The 23,272-nt window shown below is 41.8% G+C and overlaps 1 protein-coding gene across 2 annotated transcripts in view; it reads left to right on the top strand.

Moving 5' to 3' along the window:
- Positions 1-2,472: 2,472 nt before the first annotated feature.
- The window catches only part of RB195_000818 (uncharacterized protein), a gene marked incomplete at both ends in the record, with an annotated part of 65,385 nt that continues 44,585 nt past the window's right edge, over positions 2,473-23,272 (top strand). Inside the window, 2 exons of one of the 2 annotated variants that reach the window (XM_064197352.1) lie at positions 2,473-2,559; positions 2,949-2,996. In XM_064197352.1, the coding sequence (XP_064053232.1) occupies positions 2,473-2,559; positions 2,949-2,996 (135 nt within the window). Of the gene's footprint in view, positions 2,598-2,948; positions 2,997-23,272 lie in introns of both variants that reach the window. The other variant, XM_064197351.1, reaches the window with a different exon arrangement.

The raw sequence follows: 23,272 nt of genomic DNA, 5'->3' as shown, positions 1-23,272 counted from the left end.
GTACTCAATGGCATCATTGGTCAGTGGAAAGTAGATGTCTAGGAAAAATAATCCTGGCTAATCTTAAGAGACGATAATGAAACACGGTAAGATTCTCCTGTCGGATCTGACGATGACCTACTTGATCTAGGTCTCACATTTCTGTCCTAACTTCGAATTTCTTCAACAGCACTTTAGATTCTGTGATGGCTTACAAATTTTGCAATTGGAAGTTTTCTGGATGTGGTCTGAATAACGTCTAAGCATTTGTTTTCTGATTTACTTTAAAAAAAAACTCGCGCAATTCATAACTGAAAGAAGCAGAGAGCGAATATCACTGTGCAAAGAGATAATAATAATGAGCTCTTCATCAATGCTGTCATGAATACTTCCGGTCACAGTATATTAAAGTAATGAGTAGCCACTTAGAAACGCCTCAGGACTCAATTCGCACGTGCAATGAGTCTCCCTTGATAGAGCAAACTCTTCATGAAGTTTTTTTTCTGGTACACACAAGAAAATCCCATTTATTCCTTCCAGTAGAAGGAATACTTGATGTTGTTCGGTGACCTATGTAAAGGGGCACGTGTTATTTGTGGTCGACTTCAATTCAAAATCGCAGAGTTCCACGTTCATCGTTCGTCTATGAAGTCGCATACTGCTTGCAGAATTACTTGTAGAGTCCGATCAATATATCAAGCTATTGCCCTCATATTCTCAGAGGAATCTGATGCTGATTTCTGCGATCCTAAAGTGATAAAAATCCCAATTAGTTTTAGCTGATGGATCACTCTGTCAAAATTCAAAGGGCACTAACACCTCCGCTCCAAGTAAAATAAAGCTTCAGCATCTCTGCAACTTCCCCTCATTGACGTCAGTGAGATTGTAGATCGGTCGCAAACGACTGCCACTCCCTAGGGAATAATGTTTGTTCTACGGAAATCCGCACTTTTTATCCACACTGCAATGATGATGTTTAAACCCGGCGTTAAGGAAAAGAAGAAAGTAGAGAGAGCACACGAGTCCTATGACAAGAATCATTGAATTTGTCTAATTCCAAGCGTAGACGTGAAGTGGCCAGAGTACAAAACGAAAAACAGAGGAAATGATGTGATAGATTGCTGGTTTTTTTAACCCGAATTACTGTAGATTACAGTGTTGACGACACCGGAAACAAACTTATGAGACAACCTAATATGTTCACCGCCAAGCGTGGATGACCAACAAACTGGTTAAAAATGCGCAACTGAAATAATGTCGAAGGAGCTGCTGTCACTTAATTACACATAAGTTCTTTTAAATGTTTCCGTCAGATTACAACTTACATTGGCAAGTTTGAATCTTTCTAGTCGGGATGAAGCTAGAATCTGCATGAAGGATTGTCAACCTTAGCAAAATATTCGCACTGTGGGATACTTCCAGATTGTAATAGTGAAGTTGTTAGAGCTTGTTCTCAATCGCTTGTTCATCTATCGCATTAATTAATTTTAGACCAGTATACTAGCCAGTAGTCCACAATTATCCTAACCAGGTAGAAAAAATTATATTATGAAGTGACATTTTGTCGACGTCACTATCAGTTAAACAAGGGGAAAATGAGAATACGTTGAGGATTATCTCATCACCAGTCTGAGCGTCCGGCTAAAGCCGGACTTTGCTTCGCTTCGCTCGCCTTCACTGATCAACGAAAATTAATATTAGTGTTATTAGTTCTATAAAATTGGACTTGTGTATTTCCAACAATCTTCCTTCTTTTTTATATATAACTAAAAGCGAAAGATTTTATAGTCTTCTTTCTAAACGCGTCAGTTCTACATTTGGAGAACGTTCGAACTTCAGCTTCAAACAAACACTCCATACCAATATATTCTAGACAAATTTTAAAAGTATCACGCGAAATATGAGTTTTCTTCCTGTTTTCTATAAACAGTTATCAAAGAATGATGTTTTGGCATAAAATGACCTGAAAGACATCATCCTACTGATAAAGATAACATTCCACGTCAGATCTCAGAAACACCTTGCTACTATTTAAGCGCGTGTTTGCATGCGTGTTTCCACTTTCTGAGAACGGCATGGTACAAACTAGAGGCGAACGAAGAAGGAAATAGGCACGCGGAGCAGTCATAAAGGTGAAAAGCAAAGTGCCCAGTAGCACTGCTATGAAACGGCTGTAACCATCTATCTTTTACATCATGCACACGAAGTCATTGCACCAATCTGGCGCCGGTGGACCCGTCGCACCCCCTTCTATAGGTATCTGGCGCCGGTGTCCCCGTCGCACCCCCTTTTACAGGTATGTGGCGCCAGCGCATGAACTCGACGCCAGTGGACCTGTCGTACTCCCCTTTTTGAATTTCGTGACTGAGACACACACACACACACACACACACACACGTGACAGAATAAGCCCGTTATTATATCATGATAGTTGGGGATTATCTCACCGGATAATCAAGACACATTTCTCGAAAGTGCTTCTTTATTTCAACCATGCGATTAGAAGAATTCACACAAAGGATTGTGGATAACTACATCGCAAACGTTACGAAACAATTAACTGAAGTACATAATGCGAAGGTAATCCGAAGTCCAATAACAAACCATGTCATAATCTGGTCAATCTTACAATTATATGGATGTTGAGGAAAACAGTAGGGAGAAACTAACCTTCTTGGAAAGAGATCCGGTCAAGCGATTTTCATCTAGAAATGTTCATTAAGCAGTTCTAAACACAATGACTAACAAAAACCTCGTCCCCACAAAAGATCTTCAGCTCTCTTAAATGAATGAAAAATAGGACAACCAATGCACATTTAAACAAAGCAAAACTCTCGTTCACCAAGGATGAATTATTTTGCGACCCCTGCCCCATTCATATATACATTTCTTCGACAAATTCGACGAGTTTTCAAAACTCTAATAGTTATCTCATGATCAGAACAAGGTAACCATCCCATACATTACAGCAGCACAAACTTCAAGCAATCGAGTTCAAAGAGCTGGAAACAACAAGCGTAAGTAGAACACCATTAAGAATCCACTTATAATCACAGGTCCTTATTTTTGTCGCGACAAGGACAAGAAAGAGGAGCGCGACAAATACGCTACTTTCAAAAAACACAAGCCGATAACAGAGTAGAGGTGGAAATCCGTCCTCCACCATTCAAATAACGAAACCACTTCTTTGCCGGATAAAAAAAGTTATTGAGATCAAGAGATCGCAAACAGGGTGGCTCTGACAACGAGAACCAAATAACTCCGGACCATTCCGTTAGCGTGGTCAGAGAAAGCCGTAAATATAATGTGCTTTCAAGCGATTCGTACTCGTACGTGGTTGCCTTTCAAATTTTAACGCGTGGAATAAAAGGGCAGATTTCCCCCGGAAGGGAGGGGAAAAAGGAACAGAAATTTCCAGTACGTCATACTTCACCCTTTTTTTTAAATGTAAATATCGTTCAAGATACCATCACAGCAAAATGGGAAAACTAGTGGAGGTCAAGTGATTGCTAATGGGGTGGTTCTGACAATGATAACCCACTAACTCCGGACCATTCCGTCAGCGTGGTCAGAGAAAGCTGTAAATATGATGTGCGAAAGCACATTATATTGAGAACTTTCTCTGGAATGGTCAGGAGTTAGTGGGTCTGACTTCACTAACGGAATGGCGTACGTGGTTGCCTTTCAAATTTTAACGCGTGGAATAAAAGACCAGATTTTTACCGGAAGGGAGGGGAAAAATGAAGATAAATTTCCAGTAGATCATACTTCACCCTTTTTTTAAATGTAAATATCGTGCAAGATACCATCACAGCAAAATGGGAAAACTAGTGGAGGTCAAGTGATTGCTAGTGGGGTGGTTCTGACAATGATAACCCACTAACACCGGACCATTCCGTTGGCGTGGTCAGAGAAAGCCGCAAATATAATGTGCTTTCAAGCGATTCGTACTCGTACGTGGTTGCCTTTCAAATTTTAACGCGTGGAATAAAAGAGCAGATTTTCCCCGGAAAGGAGGGGAAAAATGAAGATAAATTTCCAGTAGGTCGTACTTCACCAATTGTTTTTATGTAAATATCGCGCAAGATATCACCACAGCAAAATTGGAAAATTAGTGAAGGTCAAGTGAGTGCTAATGGGGTGGTTGTGTCAATGATAACCCACTAACTCCGGACCATTCCGTTAGCGTGGTCAGAGAAAGCCGCAAATATAATGTGCTTTCAAGCGATTCGTACTCGTACGTGGTTGCCCTTCAAATTTTAACGCGTGGAATAAAAGAAAAAGACCAGATTTCCCCGGAAGGAGGGGAAAAATGAAGATAAATTTCCAGTATGTCGTACTTCACCAATTGTTTTTATGTAAATATCGCGCATGATATCACCACAGCAAAATAGGAAAACTAGTGGAGGTCAAGTGATTGCTAATGGGGTGGTTCTGACAATGATAACCCACTAACTCCGGACCATTCCGTTAGCGTGGTCAGAGAAAGCCGCAAATATAATGTGCTTTCAAGCGATTCGTACTCGTACGTGGTTGCCCTTCAAATTTTAACGCGTGGAATAAAAGAGCAGATTTTCCCCGGAAAGGAGGGGAAAAATGAAGATAAATTTCCAGTAGGTCGTACTTCACCAATTGTTTTTATGTAAATATCGCGCAAGATATCACCACAGCAAAATGGGAAAACTAGTGGAGGTCAAGTGATTGCTAATGGGGTGGTTGTGTCAATGATAACCCACTAACTCCGGACCATTCCGTTAGCGTGGTCAGAGAAAGCTGTAAATATAATGTGCTTTCAAGCGATTCGTACTCGTACGTGGTTGCCTTTCAAATTTTAACGCGTGGAATAAGATAAAAGACCAGATTTCCCGCGGAAGGAAGGGGAAAAATGAAGATAAATTTCCAGTATGTCGTACTTCACCAATTGTTTTTAAGTAAATATCGCGCAAGATATCACCACAGCAAAATTGGAAAATTAGTGGAGGTCAAGTGATTGCTAGTGGGGTGGTTCTGACAATGATAACCCACTAACACCGGACCATTCCGTTGGCGTGGTCAGAGAAAGCCGTAAATATAATGTGCTTTCAAGCGATTCGTACTCGTACGTGGTTGCCTTTCAAATTTTAACGCGTGGAATAAAAGAGCAGATTTTCCCCGGAAAGGAGGGGAAAAATGAAGATAAATTTCCAGTAGGTCGTACTTCACCAATTGTTTTTATGTAAATATCGCGCAAAATATCACCACAGCAAAATGGGAAAACTAGTGGAGGTCAAGTGATTGCTAATGGGGTGGTTGTGTCAATGATAACCCACTAACTCCGGACCATTCCGTTAGCGTGCTCAGAGAAAGCTGTAAATATAATGTGCTTTCAAGCGATTCAAATTTGATTTTTAACTTCACTAACGGAATTGCGTACGTGGTTGCCTTTCAAATTTTAACGCGTGGAATAAGATAAAAGACCAGATTTCCCGCGGAAGGAAGGGGAAAAATGAAGATAAATTTCCAGTATGTCGTACTTCACCAATTGTTTTTATGTAAATATCGCGCAAGATATCACCACAGCAAAATGGGAAAACTAGTGGAGGTCAAGTGATTGCTAATGGGGTGGTTCTGACAATGATAACCCACTAACTCCGGACCATTCCGTTAGCGTGGTCAGAGAAAGCCGTAAATATAATGTGCTTTCAAGCGATTCGTACTCGTACGTGGTTGCCTTTCAAATTTTAACGCGTGGAATAAAAGAGCAGATTTTCCCCGGAAAGGAGGGGAAAAATGAAGATAAATTTCCAGTAGGATCGTACTTCACCAATTGTTTTTATGTAAATATCGCGCAAGATATCACCACAGCAAAATGGGAAAACTAGTGGAGGTCAAGTGATTGCTAATGGGGTGGTTCTGTCAATGATAACCCACTAACTCCGGACCATTCCGTTAGCGTGGTCAGAGAAAGCTGTAAATATAATGTGCTTTCAAGCGTTACTTTTGCGTGGAAGTTAGTGGGTCTGACTTCACTAACGGAATGGCGTACGTGGTTGCCTTTCAAATTTTAACGCGTGGAATAAAAGACCAGATTTTTACCGGAAGGGAGGGGAAAAATGAAGATAAATTTCCAGTAGATCATACTTCACCAATTGTTTTTATGTAAATATCGCGCAAAATATCACCACAGCAAAATGGGAAAACTAGTGGAGGTCAAGTGATTGCTAATGGGGTGGTTCTGACAATGATAACCCACTAACTCCGGACCATTCCGTTAGCGTGGTCAGAGAAAGCCGTAAATATAATGTGCTTTCAAGCGATTCGTACTCGTACGTGGTTGCCTTTCAAATTTTAACGCGTGGAATAAAAGAGCAGATTTTCCCCGGAAAGGGAGGGGAAAAATGAAGAGAAATTTCCAGTAGGTCATACTTCACCCATTGTTTTTATGTAAATATCGCGCAAAATATCACCACAGCAAAATGGGAAAACTAGTGGAGGTCAAGTGATTGCTAATGGGGTGGTTGTGTCAATGATAACCCACTAACTCCGGACCATTCCGTTAGCGTGGTCAGAGAAAGCTGTAAATATAATGTGCTTTCAAGCGATTCGTACTCGTACGTGGTTGCCTTTCAAATTTTAACGCGTGGAATAAAAGAGCAGATTTTCCCCGGAAAGGAGGGGAAAAATGAAGATAAATTTCCAGTAGGTCATACTTCACCAATTGTTTTTATGTAAATATCGCGCAAGATATCACCACAGCAAAATGGGAAAACTAGTGGAGGTCAAGTGATTGCTAATGGGGTGGTTCTGACAATGATAACCCACTAACTCCGGACCATTCCGTTAGCGTGGTCAGAGAAAGCCGTAAATATAATGTGCTTTCAAGCGATTCGTACTCGTACGTGGTTGCCTTTCAAATTTTAACGCGTGGAATAAAAGAGCAGATTTTCCCCGGAAAGGAGGGGAAAAATGAAGATAAATTTCCAGTAGGTCATACTTCACCAATTGTTTTTATGTAAATATCGCGCAAGATATCACCACAGCAAAATGGGAAAACTAGTGGAGGTCAAGTGATTGCTAATGGGGTGGTTCTGTCAATGATAACCCACTAACTCCGGACCATTCCGTTAGCGTGGTCAGAGAAAGCCGTAAATATAATGTGCTTTCAAGCGATTCGTACTCGTACGTGGTTGCCTTTCAAATTTTAACGCGTGGAATAAAAGAGCAGATTTTCCCCGGAAGGGAGGGGAAAAAGGAACAGAAATTTCCAGTACGTCATACTTCACCCTTTTTCTTAAATGTAAATATCGCGCAAAATATCACCACAGCAAAATGGGAAAACTAGTGGAGGTCAAGTGATTGCTAATGGGGTGGTTCTGACAATGATAACCCACTAACTCCGGACCATTCCGTTAGCGTGGTCAGAGAAAGCTGTAAATATAATGTGCTTTCAAGCGATTCGTACTCGTACGTGGTTGCCTTTCAAATTTTAACGCGTGGAATAAAAGAGCAGATTTTCCCCGGAAAGGAGGGGAAAAATGAAGATAAATTTCCAGTAGGTCGTACTTCACCAATTGTTTTTATGTAAATATCGCGCAAGATATCACCACAGCAAAATGGGAAAACTAGTGGAGGTCAAGTGATTGCTAATGGGGTGGTTCTGACAATGATAACCCACTAACTCCGGACCATTCCGTTAGCGTGCTCAGAGAAAGCTGTAAATATAATGTGCTTTCAAGCGATTCGTACTCGTACGTGGTTGTCTTTCAAATTTTAACGCGTGGAATAAAAGAGCAGAAGTGGGTCTAACTTCACTAACGGAATGGCGTACGTGGTTGCCTTTCAAATTTTAACGCGTGGAATAAAAGACCAGATTCACACGGAAGGGAGGGGAAAAATGACCAGAAATTTCCAGTAGGTCATACTTCACCAATTGTTTTTATGTAAATATCGCGCAAGATATCACCACAGCAAAATGGGAAAACTAGTGGAGGTCAAGTGATTGCTAATGGGGTGGTTCTGACAATGATAACCCACTAACTCCGGACCATTCCGTTAGCGTGCTCAGAGAAAGCTGTAAATATAATGTGCTTTCAAGCGATTCGTACTCGTACGTGGTTGCCTTTCAAATTTTAACGCGTGGAATAAAAGAGCAGATTTTCCCCGGAACGGAGGGGAAAAATGAAGATAAATTTCCAGTTGGTCGTACTTCACCAATTGTTTTTATGTAAATATCGCGCAAGATATCACCACAGCAAAATGGGAAAACTAGTGGAGGTCAAGTGATTGCTAGTGGGGTGGTTGTGTCAATGATAACCCACTAACTCCGGACCATTCCGTTAGCGTGCTCAGAGAAAGCTGTAAATATAATGTGCTTTCAAGCGATTCGTACTCGTACGTGGTTGCCTTTCAAATTTTAACGCGTGGAATAAAAGAGCAGATTTTCACCCGGAAGGGAGGGAAAAAGGACCAGAAATTTCCAGTAGGTCATACTTCACCAGTTGTTTTTATGTAAATATCGCGCAAGATATCACCACAGCAAAATGGGAAAACTAGTGGAGGTCAAGTGATTGCTAATGGGGTGGTTCTGACAATGATAACCCACTAACTCCGGACCATTCCGTTAGCGTGCTCAGAGAAAGCTGTAAATATAATGTGCTTTCAAGCGATTCGTACTCGTACGTGGTTGCCTTTCAAATTTTAACGCGTGGAATAAAAGGGCAGATTTCCCCCGGAAGGGAGGGGAAAAAGAACAGAAATTTCCAGTACGATCATACTTCACCCGTTGTTTTTAATGTAAATATCGTGCAAGATATCACCACAGCAAAATGGGAAAACTAGTGGAGGTCAAGTGATTGCTAATGGGGTGGTTCTGACAATGATAACCCACTAACTCCGGACCATTCCGTTAGCGTGCTCAGAGAAAGCTGTAAATATAATGTGCTTTCAAGCGATTCGTACTCGTACGTGGTTGTTTTTAAATTTTAACGCGTGGAATAAAAAAGCAGAAGTGGGTCTAACTTCACTAACGGAATGGCGTACGTGGTTGCCTTTCAAATTTTAACGCGTGGAATAAAAGAGCAGATTCACCCGGAAGGGAGGGGAAAAAGACCAGAAATTTCCAGTAGGTCATACTTCACCAATTGTTTTTATGTAAATATCGCGCAAGATATCACCACAGCAAAATGGGAAAACTAGTGGAGGTCAAGTGATTGCTAATGGGGTGGTTCTGACAATGATAACCCACTAACTCCGGACCATTCCGTTAGCGTGCTCAGAGAAAGCTGTAAATATAATGTGCTTTCAAGCGATTCGTACTCGTACGTGGTTGCCTTTCAAATTTTAACGCGTGGAATAAAAGAGCAGATTTTCCCCGGAAGGGAGGGGAAAAATGAAGATAAATTTCCAGTAGGTCATACTTCACCAATTGTTTTTATGGAAATATCGCGCAAGATATCACCACAGCAAAATGGGAAAACTAGTGGAGGTCAAGTGATTGCTAGTGGGGTGGTTGTGTCAATGATAACCCACTAACTCCGGACCATTCCGTTAGCGTGCTCAGAGAAAGCTGTAAATATAATGTGCTTTCAAGCGATTCGTACTCGTACGTGGTTGCCTTTCAAATTTCAACGCGTGGAATAAAAGAGCAGATTTCCCCCGGAAAGGAGGGGAAAAAGACCAGAAATTTTCAGTAGGTCATACTTCACCAATTGTTTTTATGTAAATATCGCGCAAGATATCACCACAGCAAAATGGGAAAACTAGTGGAGGTCAAGTGATTGCTAATGGGGTGGTTCTGACAATGATAACCCACTAACTCCGGACCATTCCGTTAGCGTGCTCAGAGAAAGCTGTAAATATAATGTGCTTTCAAGCGATTCGTACTCGTACGTGGTTGCCTTGCAAATTTTAACGCGTGGAATAAGATAAAACACCAGATTTTTACCGGAAGGGAGTGGAAAAATGAAGATAAATTTCCAGTAGATCATACTTCACCAACTGTTTTTATGTAAATATCGTGCAAGATATCACCACAGCAAAATGGGAAAACTAGTGGAGGTCAAGTGATTGCTAGTGGGGTGGTTGTGTCAATGATAACCCACTAACTCCGGACCATTCCGTTAGCGTGCTCAGAGAAAGCTGTAAATATAATGTGCTTTCAAGCGATTCGTACTCGTACGTGGTTGCCTTTCAAATTTTAACGCGTGGAATAAAAGAGCAGATTTCCCCCGGAAGGGAGGGGAAAAAGACCAGAAATTTCCAGTAGAGTCATACTTCACCCGTTGTTTTTATGTAAATATCGCGCAAGATATCACCACAGCAAAATGGGAAAACTAGTGGAGGTCAAGTGATTGCTAATGGGGTGGTTGTGTCAATGATAACCCACTAACTCCGGACCATTCCGTTAGCGTGCTCAGAGAAAGCTGTAAATATAATGTGCTTTCAAGCGATTCGTACTCGTACGTGGTTGCCTTTCAAATTTTAACGCGTGGAATAAAAGAGCAGATTTTCACCCGGAAGGGAGGGGAAAAATGACCAGAAATTTCCAGTAGGTCATACTTCACCAATTGTTTTTATGTAAATATCGCGCAAGATATCACCACAGCAAAATGGGAAAACTAGTGGAGGTCAAGTGATTGCTAATGGGGTGGTTCTGACAATGATAACCCACTAACTCCGGACCATTCCGTTAGCGTGCTCAGAGAAAGCTGTAAATATAATGTGCTTTCAAGCGATTCGTACTCGTACGTGGTTGCCTTTCAAATTTTAACGCGTGGAATAAAAGAGCAGATTTCCCCCGGAAAGGAGGGGAAAAAGACCAGAAATTTCCAGTAGGTCATACTTCACCAATTGTTTTTATGTAAATATCGCGCAAGATATCAATACAGCAAAATGGGAAAACTAGTGGAGGTCAAGTGATTGCTAATGGGGTGGTTGTGTCAATGATAACCCACTAACTCCGGACCATTCCGTTAGCGTGGTCAGAGAAAGCTGTAAATATAATGTGCTTTCAAGCGATTCGTACTCGTACGTGGTTGCCTTTCAAATTTTAACGCGTGGAATAAAAGGGCAGATTTCCCCCGGAAGGGAGGGGAAAAATGAAGATAAATTTCCAGTAGGTCATACTTCACCAATTGTTTTTATGTAAATATCGCGCAAGATATCACCACAGCAAAATGGGAAAACTAGGGGAGGTAAAGTGACTGCTAGTGGGGTGGTTGTGTCAATGATAACCCACTAACTCCGGACCATTCCGTTAGCGTGCTCAGAGAAAGCTGTAAATATAATGTGCTTTCAAGCGATTCGTACTCGTACGTGGTTGCCTTTCAAATTTTAACGCGTGGAATAAAAGAGCAGATTCACCCGGAAGGGAGGGGAAAAAGACCAGAAATTTCCAGTAGGTCATACTTCACCAATTGTTTTTATGTAAATATCGCGCAAGATATCACCACAGCAAAATGGGAAAACTAGTGGAGGTCAAGTGATTGCTAATGGGGTGGTTCTGACAATGATAACCCACTAACTCCGGACCATTCCGTTAGCGTGCTCAGAGAAAGCTGTAAATATAATGTGCTTTCAAGCGATTCGTACTCGTACGTGGTTGCCTTTCAAATTTTAACGCGTGGAATAAAAAAAAGCAGATTTTCACCCGGAAGGGAGGGGAAAAATGACGATAAATTTCCAGTAGGTCATACTTCACCAATTGTTTTTATGTAAATATCGCGCAAGATATCACCACAGCAAAATGGGAAAACTAGTGGAGGTCAAGTGATTGCTAATGGGGTGGTTCTGACAATGATAACCCACTAACTCCGGACCATTCCGTTAGCGTGCTCAGAGAAAGCTGTAAATATAATGTGCTTTCAAGCGATTCGTACTCGTACGTGGTTGCCTTTCAAATTTTAACGCGTGGAATAAAAGAGCAGATTTCACCCGGAAGGGAGGGAAAAAAGACCAGAAATTTCCAGTAGATCATACTTCACCCGTTGTTTTTATGGAAATATCGCGCAAGATATCACCACAGCAAAATGGGAAAACTAGTGGAGGTCAAGTGATTGCTAATGGGGTGGTTCTGACAATGATAACCCACTAACTCCGGACCATTCCGTTAGCGTGCTCAGAGAAAGCTGTAAATATAATGTGCTTTCAAGCGATTCGTACTCGTACGTGGTTGCCTTTCAAATTTTAACGCGTGGAAATAAAAGAGCAGATTTTCACCCGGAAGGGAGGGGAAAAATGACCAGAAATTTCCAGTACGTCATACTTCACCAATTGTTTTTATGGAAATATCGCGCAAGATATCACCACAGCAAAATGGGAAAACTAGTGGAGGTCAAGTGATTGCTAATGGGGTGGTTCTGACAATGATAACCCACTAACTCCGGACCATTCCGTTAGCGTGCTCAGAGAAAGCTGTAAATATAATGTGCTTTCAAGCGATTCGTACTCGTACGTGGTTGCCTTTCAAATTTTAACGCGTGGAATAAAAGAGCAGATTTTCACCCGGAAGGGAGGGGAAAAATGACGAGAAATTTCCAGTAGGATCATACTTCACCAATTGTTTTTATGTAAATATCGCGCAAGATATCACCACAGCAAAATGGGAAAACTAGTGGAGGTCAAGTGATTGCTAATGGGGTGGTTCTGACAATGATAACCCACTAACTCCGGACCATTCCGTTAGCGTGCTCAGAGAAAGCTGTAAATATAATGTGCTTTCAAGCGATTCGTACTCGTACGTGGTTGCCTTTCAAATTTTAACGCGTGGAAATAAAAGAGCAGATTTTCACCCGGAAGGGAGGGGAAAAATGACGATAAATTTCCAGTAGAGTCATACTTCACCAATTGTTTTTATGGAAATATCGCGCAAGATATCACCACAGCAAAATGGGAAAACTAGTGGAGGTCAAGTGATTGCTAATGGGGTGGTTCTGACAATGATAACCCACTAACTCCGGACCATTCCGTTAGCGTGCTCAGAGAAAGCTGTAAATATAATGTGCTTTCAAGCGATTCGTACTCGTACGTGGTTGCCTTTCAAATTTTAACGCGTGGAATAAAAGAGCAGATTTTCACCCGGAAGGGAGGGGAAAAAGACCAGAAATTTCCAGTAGATCATACTTCACACGTTGTTTTTATGGAAATATCGCGCAAGATATCACCACAGCAAAATGGGAAAACTAGTGGAGGTCAAGTGATTGCTAATGGGGTGGTTCTGACAATGATAACCCACTAACTCCGGACCATTCCGTTAGCGTGCTCAGAGAAAGCTGTAAATATAATGTGCTTTCAAGCGATTCGTACTCGTACGTGGTTGCCTTTCAAATTTTAACGCGTGGAATAAGATAAAAGACCAGATTTTTACCGGAAGGGAGGGGAAAAATGAAGATAAATTTCCGTACGTCATACTTCACACGTTGTTTTTATGGAAATATCGCGCAAGATATCACCACAGCAAAATGGGAAAACTAGTGGAGGTCAAGTGATTGCTAATGGGGTGGTTCTGACAATGATAACCCACTAACTCCGGACCATTCCGTTAGCGTGCTCAGAGAAAGCTGTAAATATAATGTGCTTTCAAGCGATTCGTACTCGTACGTGGTTGCCTTTCAAATTTTAACGCGTGGAAATAAAAGAGCAGATTTCCCCGGAAGGGAGGGGAAAAATGACCAGAAATTTCCAGTACGATCATACTTCACCAATTGTTTTTATGGAAATATCGCGCAAGATATCACCACAGCAAAATGGGAAAACTAGTGGAGGTCAAGTGATTGCTAATGGGGTGGTTCTGTCAATGATAACCCACTAACTCCGGACCATTCCGTTAGCGTGCTCAGAGAAAGCTGTAAATATAATGTGCTTTCAAGCGATTCGTACTCGTACGTGGTTGCCTTTCAAATTTTAACGCGTGGAATAAAAGAGCAGATTCACCCGGAAGGGAGGGGAAAAAGACCAGAAATTTCCAGTAGATCATACTTCACACGTTGTTTTTATGGAAATATCGCGCAAGATATCACCACAGCAAAATGGGAAAACTAGTGGAGGTCAAGTGATTGCTAATGGGGTGGTTGTGTCAATGATAACCCACTAACTCCGGACCATTCCGTTAGCGTGGTCAGAGAAAGCTGTAAATATAATGTGCTTTCAAGCGATTCGTACTCGTACGTGGTTGCCTTTCAAATTTTAACGCGTGGAAAATAAAAGACCAGATTTCCCACGGAAGGGAGAGGAAAAATGAAGATAAATTTCCGTACGTCATACTTCACCAATTGTTTTTATGGAAATATCGCGCAAGATATCACCACAGCAAAATGGGAAAACTAGTGGAGGTCAAGTGATTGCTAATGGGGTGGTTCTGACAATGATAACCCACTAACTCCGGACCATTCCGTTAGCGTGCTCAGAGAAAGCTGTAAATATAATGTGCTTTCAAGCGATTCGTACTCGTACGTGGTTGCCTTTCAAATTTTAACGCGTGGAATAAAAGAGCAGATTTTCACCCGGAAGGGAGGGGAAAAAGACCAGAAATTTCCAGTAGATCATACTTCACCAGTTGTTTTTATGTAAATATCGCGCAAGATATCACCACAGCAAAATGGGAAAACTAGTGGAGGTCAAGTGATTGCTAATGGGGTGGTTCTGACAATGATAACCCACTAACTCCGGACCATTCCGTTAGCGTGCTCAGAGAAAGCTGTAAATATAATGTGCTTTCAAGCGATTCGTACTCGTACGTGGTTGCCTTTCAAATTTTAACGCGTGGAATAAAAGAGCAGATTCACCCGGAAGGGAGGGGAAAAAGACCAGAAATTTCCAGTAGGTCATACTTCACCAATTGTTTTTATGTAAATATCGCGCAAGATATCACCACAGCAAAATGGGAAAACTAGTGGAGGTCAAGTGATTGCTAATGGGGTGGTTCTGACAATGATAACCCACTAACTCCGGACCATTCCGTTAGCGTGCTCAGAGAAAGCTGTAAATATAATGTGCTTTCAAGCGATTCGTACTCGTACGTGGTTGCCTTTCAAATTTTAACGCGTGGAATAAAAGAGCAGATTTCACCCGGAAGGGAGGGGAAAAAGACCAGAAATTTCCAGTAGATCATACTTCACACGTTGTTTTTATGGAAATATCGCGCAAGATATCACCACAGCAAAATGGGAAAACTAGTGGAGGTCAAGTGATTGCTAGTGGGGTGGTTGTGTCAATGATAACCCACTAACTCCGGACCATTCCGTTAGCGTGGTCAGAGAAAGCCGTAAATATAATGTGCTTTCAAGCGATTCGTACTCGTACGTGGTTGCCTTTCAAATTTTAACGCGTGGAATGAGATAAAAGACCAGATTTCCCCCGGAAGGGAGGGGAAAAAGGAACAGAAATTTCCAGTACGTCATACTTCACCCTTTTTTTTTATGTAAATATCGCGCAAGATATCACCACAGCAAAATGGGAAAACTAGTGGAGGTCAAGTGATTGCTAATGGGGTGGTTCTGACAATGATAACCCACTAACTCCGGACCATTCCGTTAGCGTGCTCAGAGAAAGCTGTAAATATAATGTGCTTTCAAGCGATTCGTACTCGTACGTGGTTGTCTTTCAAATTTTAACGCGTGGAATAAAAGAGCAGAAGTGGGTCTAACTTCACTAACGGAATGGCGTACGTGGTTGCCTTTCAAATTTTAACGCGTGGAATAAAAGAGCAGATTCACCCGGAAGGGAGGGGAAAAAGACCAGAAATTTCCAGTAGATCATACTTCACACGTTGTTTTTATGGAAATATCGCGCAAGATATCACCACAGCAAAATGGGAAAACTAGTGGAGGTCAAGTGATTGCTAATGGGGTGGTTCTGACAATGATAACCCACTAACTCCGGACCATTCCGTTAGCGTGCTCAGAGAAAGCTGTAAATATAATGTGCTTTCAAGCGATTCGTACTCGTACGTGGTTGCCTTTCAAATTTTAACGCGTGGAATAAGGGAATAAAAGACCAGATTCCCCACGGAAGGGAGGGGAAAAATGACCAGAAATTTCCAGTACGTCATACTTCACCAATTGTTTTTATGGAAATATCGCGCAAGATATCACCACAGCAAAATGGGAAAACTAGTGGAGGTCAAGTGATTGCTAATGGGGTGGTTCTGACAATGATAACCCACTAACTCCGGACCATTCCGTTAGCGTGCTCAGAGAAAGCTGTAAATATAATGTGCTTTCAAGCGATTCGTACTCGTACGTGGTTGCCTTTCAAATTTTAACGCGTGGAATAAAAGAGCAGATTTCCCCCGGAAAGGAGGGGAAAAAGACCAGAAATTTCCAGTAGGTCATACTTCACACGTTGTTTTTATGGAAATATCGCGCAAGATATCACCACAGCAAAATGGGAAAACTAGTGGAGGTCAAGTGATTGCTAATGGGGTGGTTCTGACAATGATAACCCACTAACTCCGGACCATTCCGTTAGCGTGCTCAGAGAAAGCTGTAAATATAATGTGCTTTCAAGCGATTCGTACTCGTACGTGGTTGCCTTTCAAATTTTAACGCGTGGAATAAAAGAGCAGATTCACCCGGAAGGGAGGGGAAAAAGACCAGAAATTTCCAGTAGATCATACTTCACACGTTGTTTTTATGGAAATATCGCGCAAGATATCACCACAGCAAAATGGGAAAACTAGTGGAGGTCAAGTGATTGCTAATGGGGTGGTTCTGACAATGATAACCCACTAACTCCGGACCATTCCGTTAGCGTGCTCAGAGAAAGCTGTAAATATAATGTGCTTTCAAGCGATTCGTACTCGTACGTGGTTGCCTTTCAAATTTTAACGCGTGGAAAAGATAAAAGACCAGATTTTCACCCGGAAGGGAGGGGAAAAAGGAACAGAAATTTCCAGTACGTCATACTTCACCAATTGTTTTTATGGAAATATCGCGCAAGATATCACCACAGCAAAATGGGAAAACTAGTGGAGGTCAAGTGATTGCTAATGGGGTGGTTCTGACAATGATAACCCACTAACTCCGGACCATTCCGTTAGCGTGCTCAGAGAAAGCTGTAAATATAATGTGCTTTCAAGCGATTCGTACTCGTACGTGGTTGCCTTTCAAATTTTAACGCGTGGAATAAAAGAGCAGATTCACCCGGAAGGGAGGGGAAAAAGACCAGAAATTTCCAGTAGATCATACTTCACACGTTGTTTTTATGGAAATATCGCGCAAGATATCACCACAGCAAAATGGGAAAACTAGTGGAGGTCAAGTGATTGCTAATGGGGTGGTTCTGACAATGATAACCCACTAACTCCGGACCATTCCGTTAGCGTGCTCAGAGAAAGCTGTAAATATAATGTGCTTTCAAGCGATTCGTACTCGTACGTGGTTGCCTTTCAAATTTTAACGCGTGGAATAAAAGAAGAGCAGATTCACCCGGAAGGGAGAGGGAAAAAGACCAGAAATTTCCAGTAGATCATACTTCACACGTTGTTTTTATGGAAATATCGCGCAAGATATCACCACAGCAAAATGGGAAAACTAGTGGAGGTCAAGTGATTGCTAATGGGGTGGTTCTGACAATGATAACCCACTAACTCCGGACCATTCCGTTAGCGTGCTCAGAGAAAGCTGTAAATATAATGTGCTTTCAAGCGATTCGTACTCGTACGTGGTTGCCTTTCAAATTTTAACGCGTGGAATAAGATAAAAGACCAGATTTCCCACGGAAGGGAGAGGAAAAATGAACATAAATTTCCAGTACGTCATACTTCACCAATTGTTTTTATGGAAATATCGCGCAAGATATCACCACAGCAAAATGGGAAAACTAGTGGAGGTCAAGTGATTGCTAATGGGGTGGTTGTGTCAATGATAACCCACTAACTCCGGACCATTCCGTTAGCGTGCTCAGAGAAAGCTGTAAATATAATGTGCTTTCAAGCGATTCGTACTCGTACGTGGTTGCCTTTCAAATTTTAACGCGTGGAATAAAAGAGCAGAAGTGGGTCTAACTTCACTAACGGAAGGGCGTACGTGGTTGCTTTAAATTTTAATGGAATAAAAGAGATTCACCCGGAAGGGAGGGGAAAAAGACCAGAAATTTCCAGTAGATCATACTTCACACGTTGTTTTTATGGAAATATCGCGCAAGATATCACCACAGCAAAATGGGAAAACTAGTGGAGGTCAAGTGATTGCTAATGGGGTGGTTCTGACAATGATAACCCACTAACTCCGGACCATTCCGTTAGCGTGCTCAGAGAAAGCTGTAAATATAATGTGCTTTCAAGCGATTCGTACTCGTACGTGGTTGCCTTTCAAATTTTAACGCGTGGAATAAGATAAAAGACCAGATTTCCCACGGAAGGGAGAGGAAAAATGAAGATAAATTTCCGTACGTCATACTTCACACGTTGTTTTTATGGAAATATCGCGCAAGATATCAATACAGCAAAATGGGAAAACTAGTGGAGGTCAAGTGATTGCTAATGGGGTGGTTCTGTCAATGATAACCCACTAACTCCGGACCATTCCGTTAGCGTGCTCAGGGAAAGCTGTAAATATAATGTGCTTTCAAGCGATTCGTACTCGTACGTGGTTGCCTTTCAAATTTTAACGCGTGGAATAAGATAGAAGAGCAGATTTTCACCCGGAAGGGAGGGGGTTAATTTTGGGAAAAAGGGGGGGAAAAAGACCAGAAATTTCCAGTAGATCATACTTCACACGTTGTTTTTATGGAAATATCGCGCAAGATATCACCACAGCAAAATGGGAAAACTAGTGGAGGTCAAGTGATTGCTAATGGGGTGGTTCTGACAATGATAACCCACTAACTCCGGACCATTCCGTTAGCGTGCTCAGAGAAAGCTGTAAATATAATGTGCTTTCAAGCGATTCGTACTCGTACGTGGTTGCCTTTCAAATTTTAACGCGTGGAATAAAAGAGCAGATTTCACCCGGAAGGGAGGGGAAAAAGACCAGAAATTTACAGTAGCTCATACTTCACCAGTTGTTTTTATGGAAATATCGCGCAAGATATCACCACAGCAAAATGGGAAAACTAGTGGAGGTCAAGTGATTGCTAATGGGGTGGTTGTGTCAATGATAACCCACTAACTCCGGACCATTCCGTTAGCGTGCTCAGAGAAAGCTGTAAATATAATGTGCTTTCAAGCGATTCGTACTCGTACGTGGTTGCCTTTCAAATTTTAACGCGTGGAATAAAAGAGCAGATTTCCCCCGGAAGGGAGGGGAAAAATGAACAGAAATTTCCAGTACGATCATACTTCACCCGTTGTTTTTATGGAAATATCGCGCAAGATATCACCACAGCAAAATGGGAAAACTAGTGGAGGTCAAGTGATTGCTAATGGGGTGGTTCTGACAATGATAACCCACTAACTCCGGACCATTCCGTTAGCGTGCTCAGAGAAAGCTGTAAATATAATGTGCTTTCAAGCGATTCGTACTCGTACGTGGTTGCCTTTCAAATTTTAACGCGTGGAATAAAAAGCAGAAGTGGGTCTAACTTCACTAAGGGGGGGTGGCTTTCAAATTTTAACGCGTGGAATAAAAGAGCAGATTCACCCGGAAGGGAGGGGAAAAAGACCAGAAATTTCCAGTAGATCATACTTCACACGTTGTTTTTATGGAAATATCGCGCAAGATATCACCACAGCAAAATGGGAAAACTAGTGGAGGTCAAGTGATTGCTAATGGGGTGGTTCTGACAATGATAACCCACTAACTCCGGACCATTCCGTTAGCGTGCTCAGAGAAAGCTGTAAATATAATGTGCTTTCAAGCGATTCGTACTCGTACGTGGTTGCCTTTCAAATTTTAACGCGTGGAATAAGATAAAAGACCAGATTTCACACGGAAGGGAGAGGAAAAATGAAGATAAATTTCCGTACGTCATACTTCACACGTTGTTTTTATGGAAATATCGCGCAAGATATCAATACAGCAAAATGGGAAAACTAGTGGAGGTCAAGTGATTGCTAATGGGGTGGTTCTGACAATGATAACCCACTAACTCCGGACCATTCCGTTAGCGTGCTCAGAGAAAGCTGTAAATATAATGTGCTTTCAAGCGATTCGTACTCGTACGTGGTTGCCTTTCAAATTTTAACGCGTGGAATAAAAGAAGCAGAAGTGGGCCTTCACACGGAAGGGCGTACGTGGTTGCCTTTCAAATTTTAACGGTGGTAGAGAGGGGAAAAAGACCAGAAATTTCCAGTAGATCATACTTCACACGTTGTTTTTATGGAAATATCGCGCAAGATATCACCACAGCAAAATGGGAAAACTAGTGGAGGTCAAGTGATTGCTAATGGGGTGGTTCTGACAATGATAACCCACTAACTCCGGACCATTCCGTTAGCGTGCTCAGAGAAAGCTGTAAATATAATGTGCTTTCAAGCGATTCGTACTCGTACGTGGTTGCCTTTCAAATTTTAACGCGTGGAATAAGATAAAAGACCAGATTTCCCACGGAAGGGAGAGGAAAAATGAAGATAAATTTCCGTACGTCATACTTCACACGTTGTTTTTATGGAAATATCGCGCAAGATATCAATACAGCAAAATGGGAAAACTAGTGGAGGTCAAGTGATTGCTAATGGGGTGGTTCTGACAATGATAACCCACTAACTCCGGACCATTCCGTTAGCGTGCTCAGAGAAAGCTGTAAATATAATGTGCTTTCAAGCGATTCGTACTCGTACGTGGTTGCCTTTCAAATTTTAACGCGTGGAATAAAAGAGCAGATTCACCCGGAAGGGAGGGGAAAAAGACCAGAAATTTCCAGTAGATCATACTTCACACGTTGTTTTTATGGAAATATCGCGCAAGATATCACCACAGCAAAATGGGAAAACTAGTGGAGGTCAAGTGATTGCTAATGGGGTGGTTCTGACAATGATAACCCACTAACTCCGGACCATTCCGTTAGCGTGCTCAGAGAAAGCTGTAAATATAATGTGCTTTCAAGCGATTCGTACTCGTACGTGGTTGCCTTTCAAATTTTAACGCGTGGAATAAAAGAGCAGAAGTGGGTTTCCCAAACGGAAGGGGGAAAGAGCATTCACCCGGAAGGGAGGGGAAAAAGACCAGAAATTTCCAGTAGGTCATACTTCACCAATTGTTTTTATGGAAATATCGCGCAAGATATCACCACAGCAAAATGGGAAAACTAGTGGAGGTCAAGTGATTGCTAATGGGGTGGTTGTGTCAATGATAACCCACTAACTCCGGACCATTCCGTTAGCGTGCTCAGAGAAAGCTGTAAATATAATGTGCTTTCAAGCGATTCGTACTCGTACGTGGTTGCCTTTCAAATTTCAACGCGTGGAATAAAAGAGCAGATTTCCCCCGGAAGGGAGGGGAAAAAGACCAGAAATTTCCAGTAGGTCATACTTCACACGTTGTTTTTATGGAAATATCGCGCAAGATATCACCACAGCAAAATGGGAAAACTAGTGGAGGTCAAGTGATTGCTAATGGGGTGGTTCTGACAATGATAACCCACTAACTCCGGACCATTCCGTTAGCGTGCTCAGAGAAAGCTGTAAATATAATGTGCTTTCAAGCGATTCGTACTCGTACGTGGTTGCCTTTCAAATTTTAACGCGTGGAATAAAAGAGCAGATTTTCACCCGGAAGGGAGGGGAAAAATGACCAGAAATTTCCAGTAGGTCATACTTCACACGTTGTTTTTATGGAAATATCGCGCAAGATATCACCACAGCAAAATGGGAAAACTAGTGGAGGTCAAGTGATTGCTAATGGGGTGGTTCTGACAATGATAACCCACTAACTCCGGACCATTCCGTTAGCGTGGTCAGAGAAAGCTGTAAATATAATGTGCTTTCAAGCGATTCGTACTCGTACGTGGTTGCCTTTCAAATTTTAACGCGTGGAAAATAAAAGAGCAGATTTCCCACGGAAGGGAGAGGAAAAATGAAGATAAATTTCCGTACGTCATACTTCACCAATTGTTTTTATGTAAATATCGCGCAAGATATCAATACAGCAAAATGGGAAAACTAGTGGAGGTCAAGTGATTGCTAATGGGGTGGTTGTGTCAATGATAACCCACTAACTCCGGACCATTCCGTTAGCGTGGTCAGAGAAAGCTGTAAATATAATGTGCTTTCAAGCGAATTGGGTCTACTTCACTAACGGAATGGCGTACGTGGTTGCCTTTCAAATTTTAACGCGTGGAATAAAAGAGCAGATTCACCCGGAAGGGAGGGGAAAAAGACCAGAAATTTCCAGTAGATCATACTTCACACGTTGTTTTTATGGAAATATCGCGCAAGATATCACCACAGCAAAATGGGAAAACTAGTGGAGGTCAAGTGATTGCTAATGGGGTGGTTCTGACAATGATAACCCACTAACTCCGGACCATTCCGTTAGCGTGCTCAGAGAAAGCTGTAAATATAATGTGCTTTCAAGCGATTCGTACTCGTACGTGGTTGCCTTTCAAATTTTAACGCGTGGAAAATAAAAGAGCAGATTTCCCCCGGAAGGGAGAGGAAAAATGAAGATAAATTTCCAGTAGGTCGTACTTCACCAATTGTTTTTATGTAAATATCGCGCAAAATATCACCACAGCAAAATGGGAAAACTAGTGGAGGTCAAGTGATTGCTAATGGGGTGGTTCTGACAATGATAACCCACTAACTCCGGACCATTCCGTTAGCGTGCTCAGAGAAAGCTGTAAATATAATGTGCTTTCAAGCGATTCGTACTCGTACGTGGTTGCCTTTCAAATTTTAACGCGTGGAATAAAAGAGCAGATTTCACCCGGAAGGGAGGGGAAAAAGACCAGAAATTTCCAGTAGATCATACTTCACACGTTGTTTTTATGGAAATATCGCGCAAGATATCACCACAGCAAAATGGGAAAACTAGTGGAGGTCAAGTGATTGCTAATGGGGTGGTTCTGACAATGATAACCCACTAACTCCGGACCATTCCGTTAGCGTGGTCAGAGAAAGCTGTAAATATAATGTGCTTTCAAGCGATTCGTACTCGTACGTGGTTGCCTTTCAAATTTTAACGCGTGGAATAAGATAAAAGACCAGATTTCCCACGGAAGGGAGAGGAAAAATGAAGATAAATTTCCGTACGTCATACTTCACCAATTGTTTTTATGGAAATATCGCGCAAGATATCACCACAGCAAAATGGGAAAACTAGTGGAGGTCAAGTGATTGCTAATGGGGTGGTTGTGTCAATGATAACCCACTAACTCCGGACCATTCCGTTAGCGTGCTCAGAGAAAGCTGTAAATATAATGTGCTTTCAAGCGATTC

Source organism: Necator americanus, chromosome IV (genome assembly GCF_031761385.1).
Source record: "Necator americanus strain Aroian chromosome IV, whole genome shotgun sequence".
Classification (NCBI taxonomy): Eukaryota; Metazoa; Nematoda; class Chromadorea; order Rhabditida; family Ancylostomatidae; genus Necator; species Necator americanus.
The sequence above is the reverse complement of the archived record's forward strand: the minus strand, read 5'-3'. Positions and strand labels throughout refer to the sequence as shown.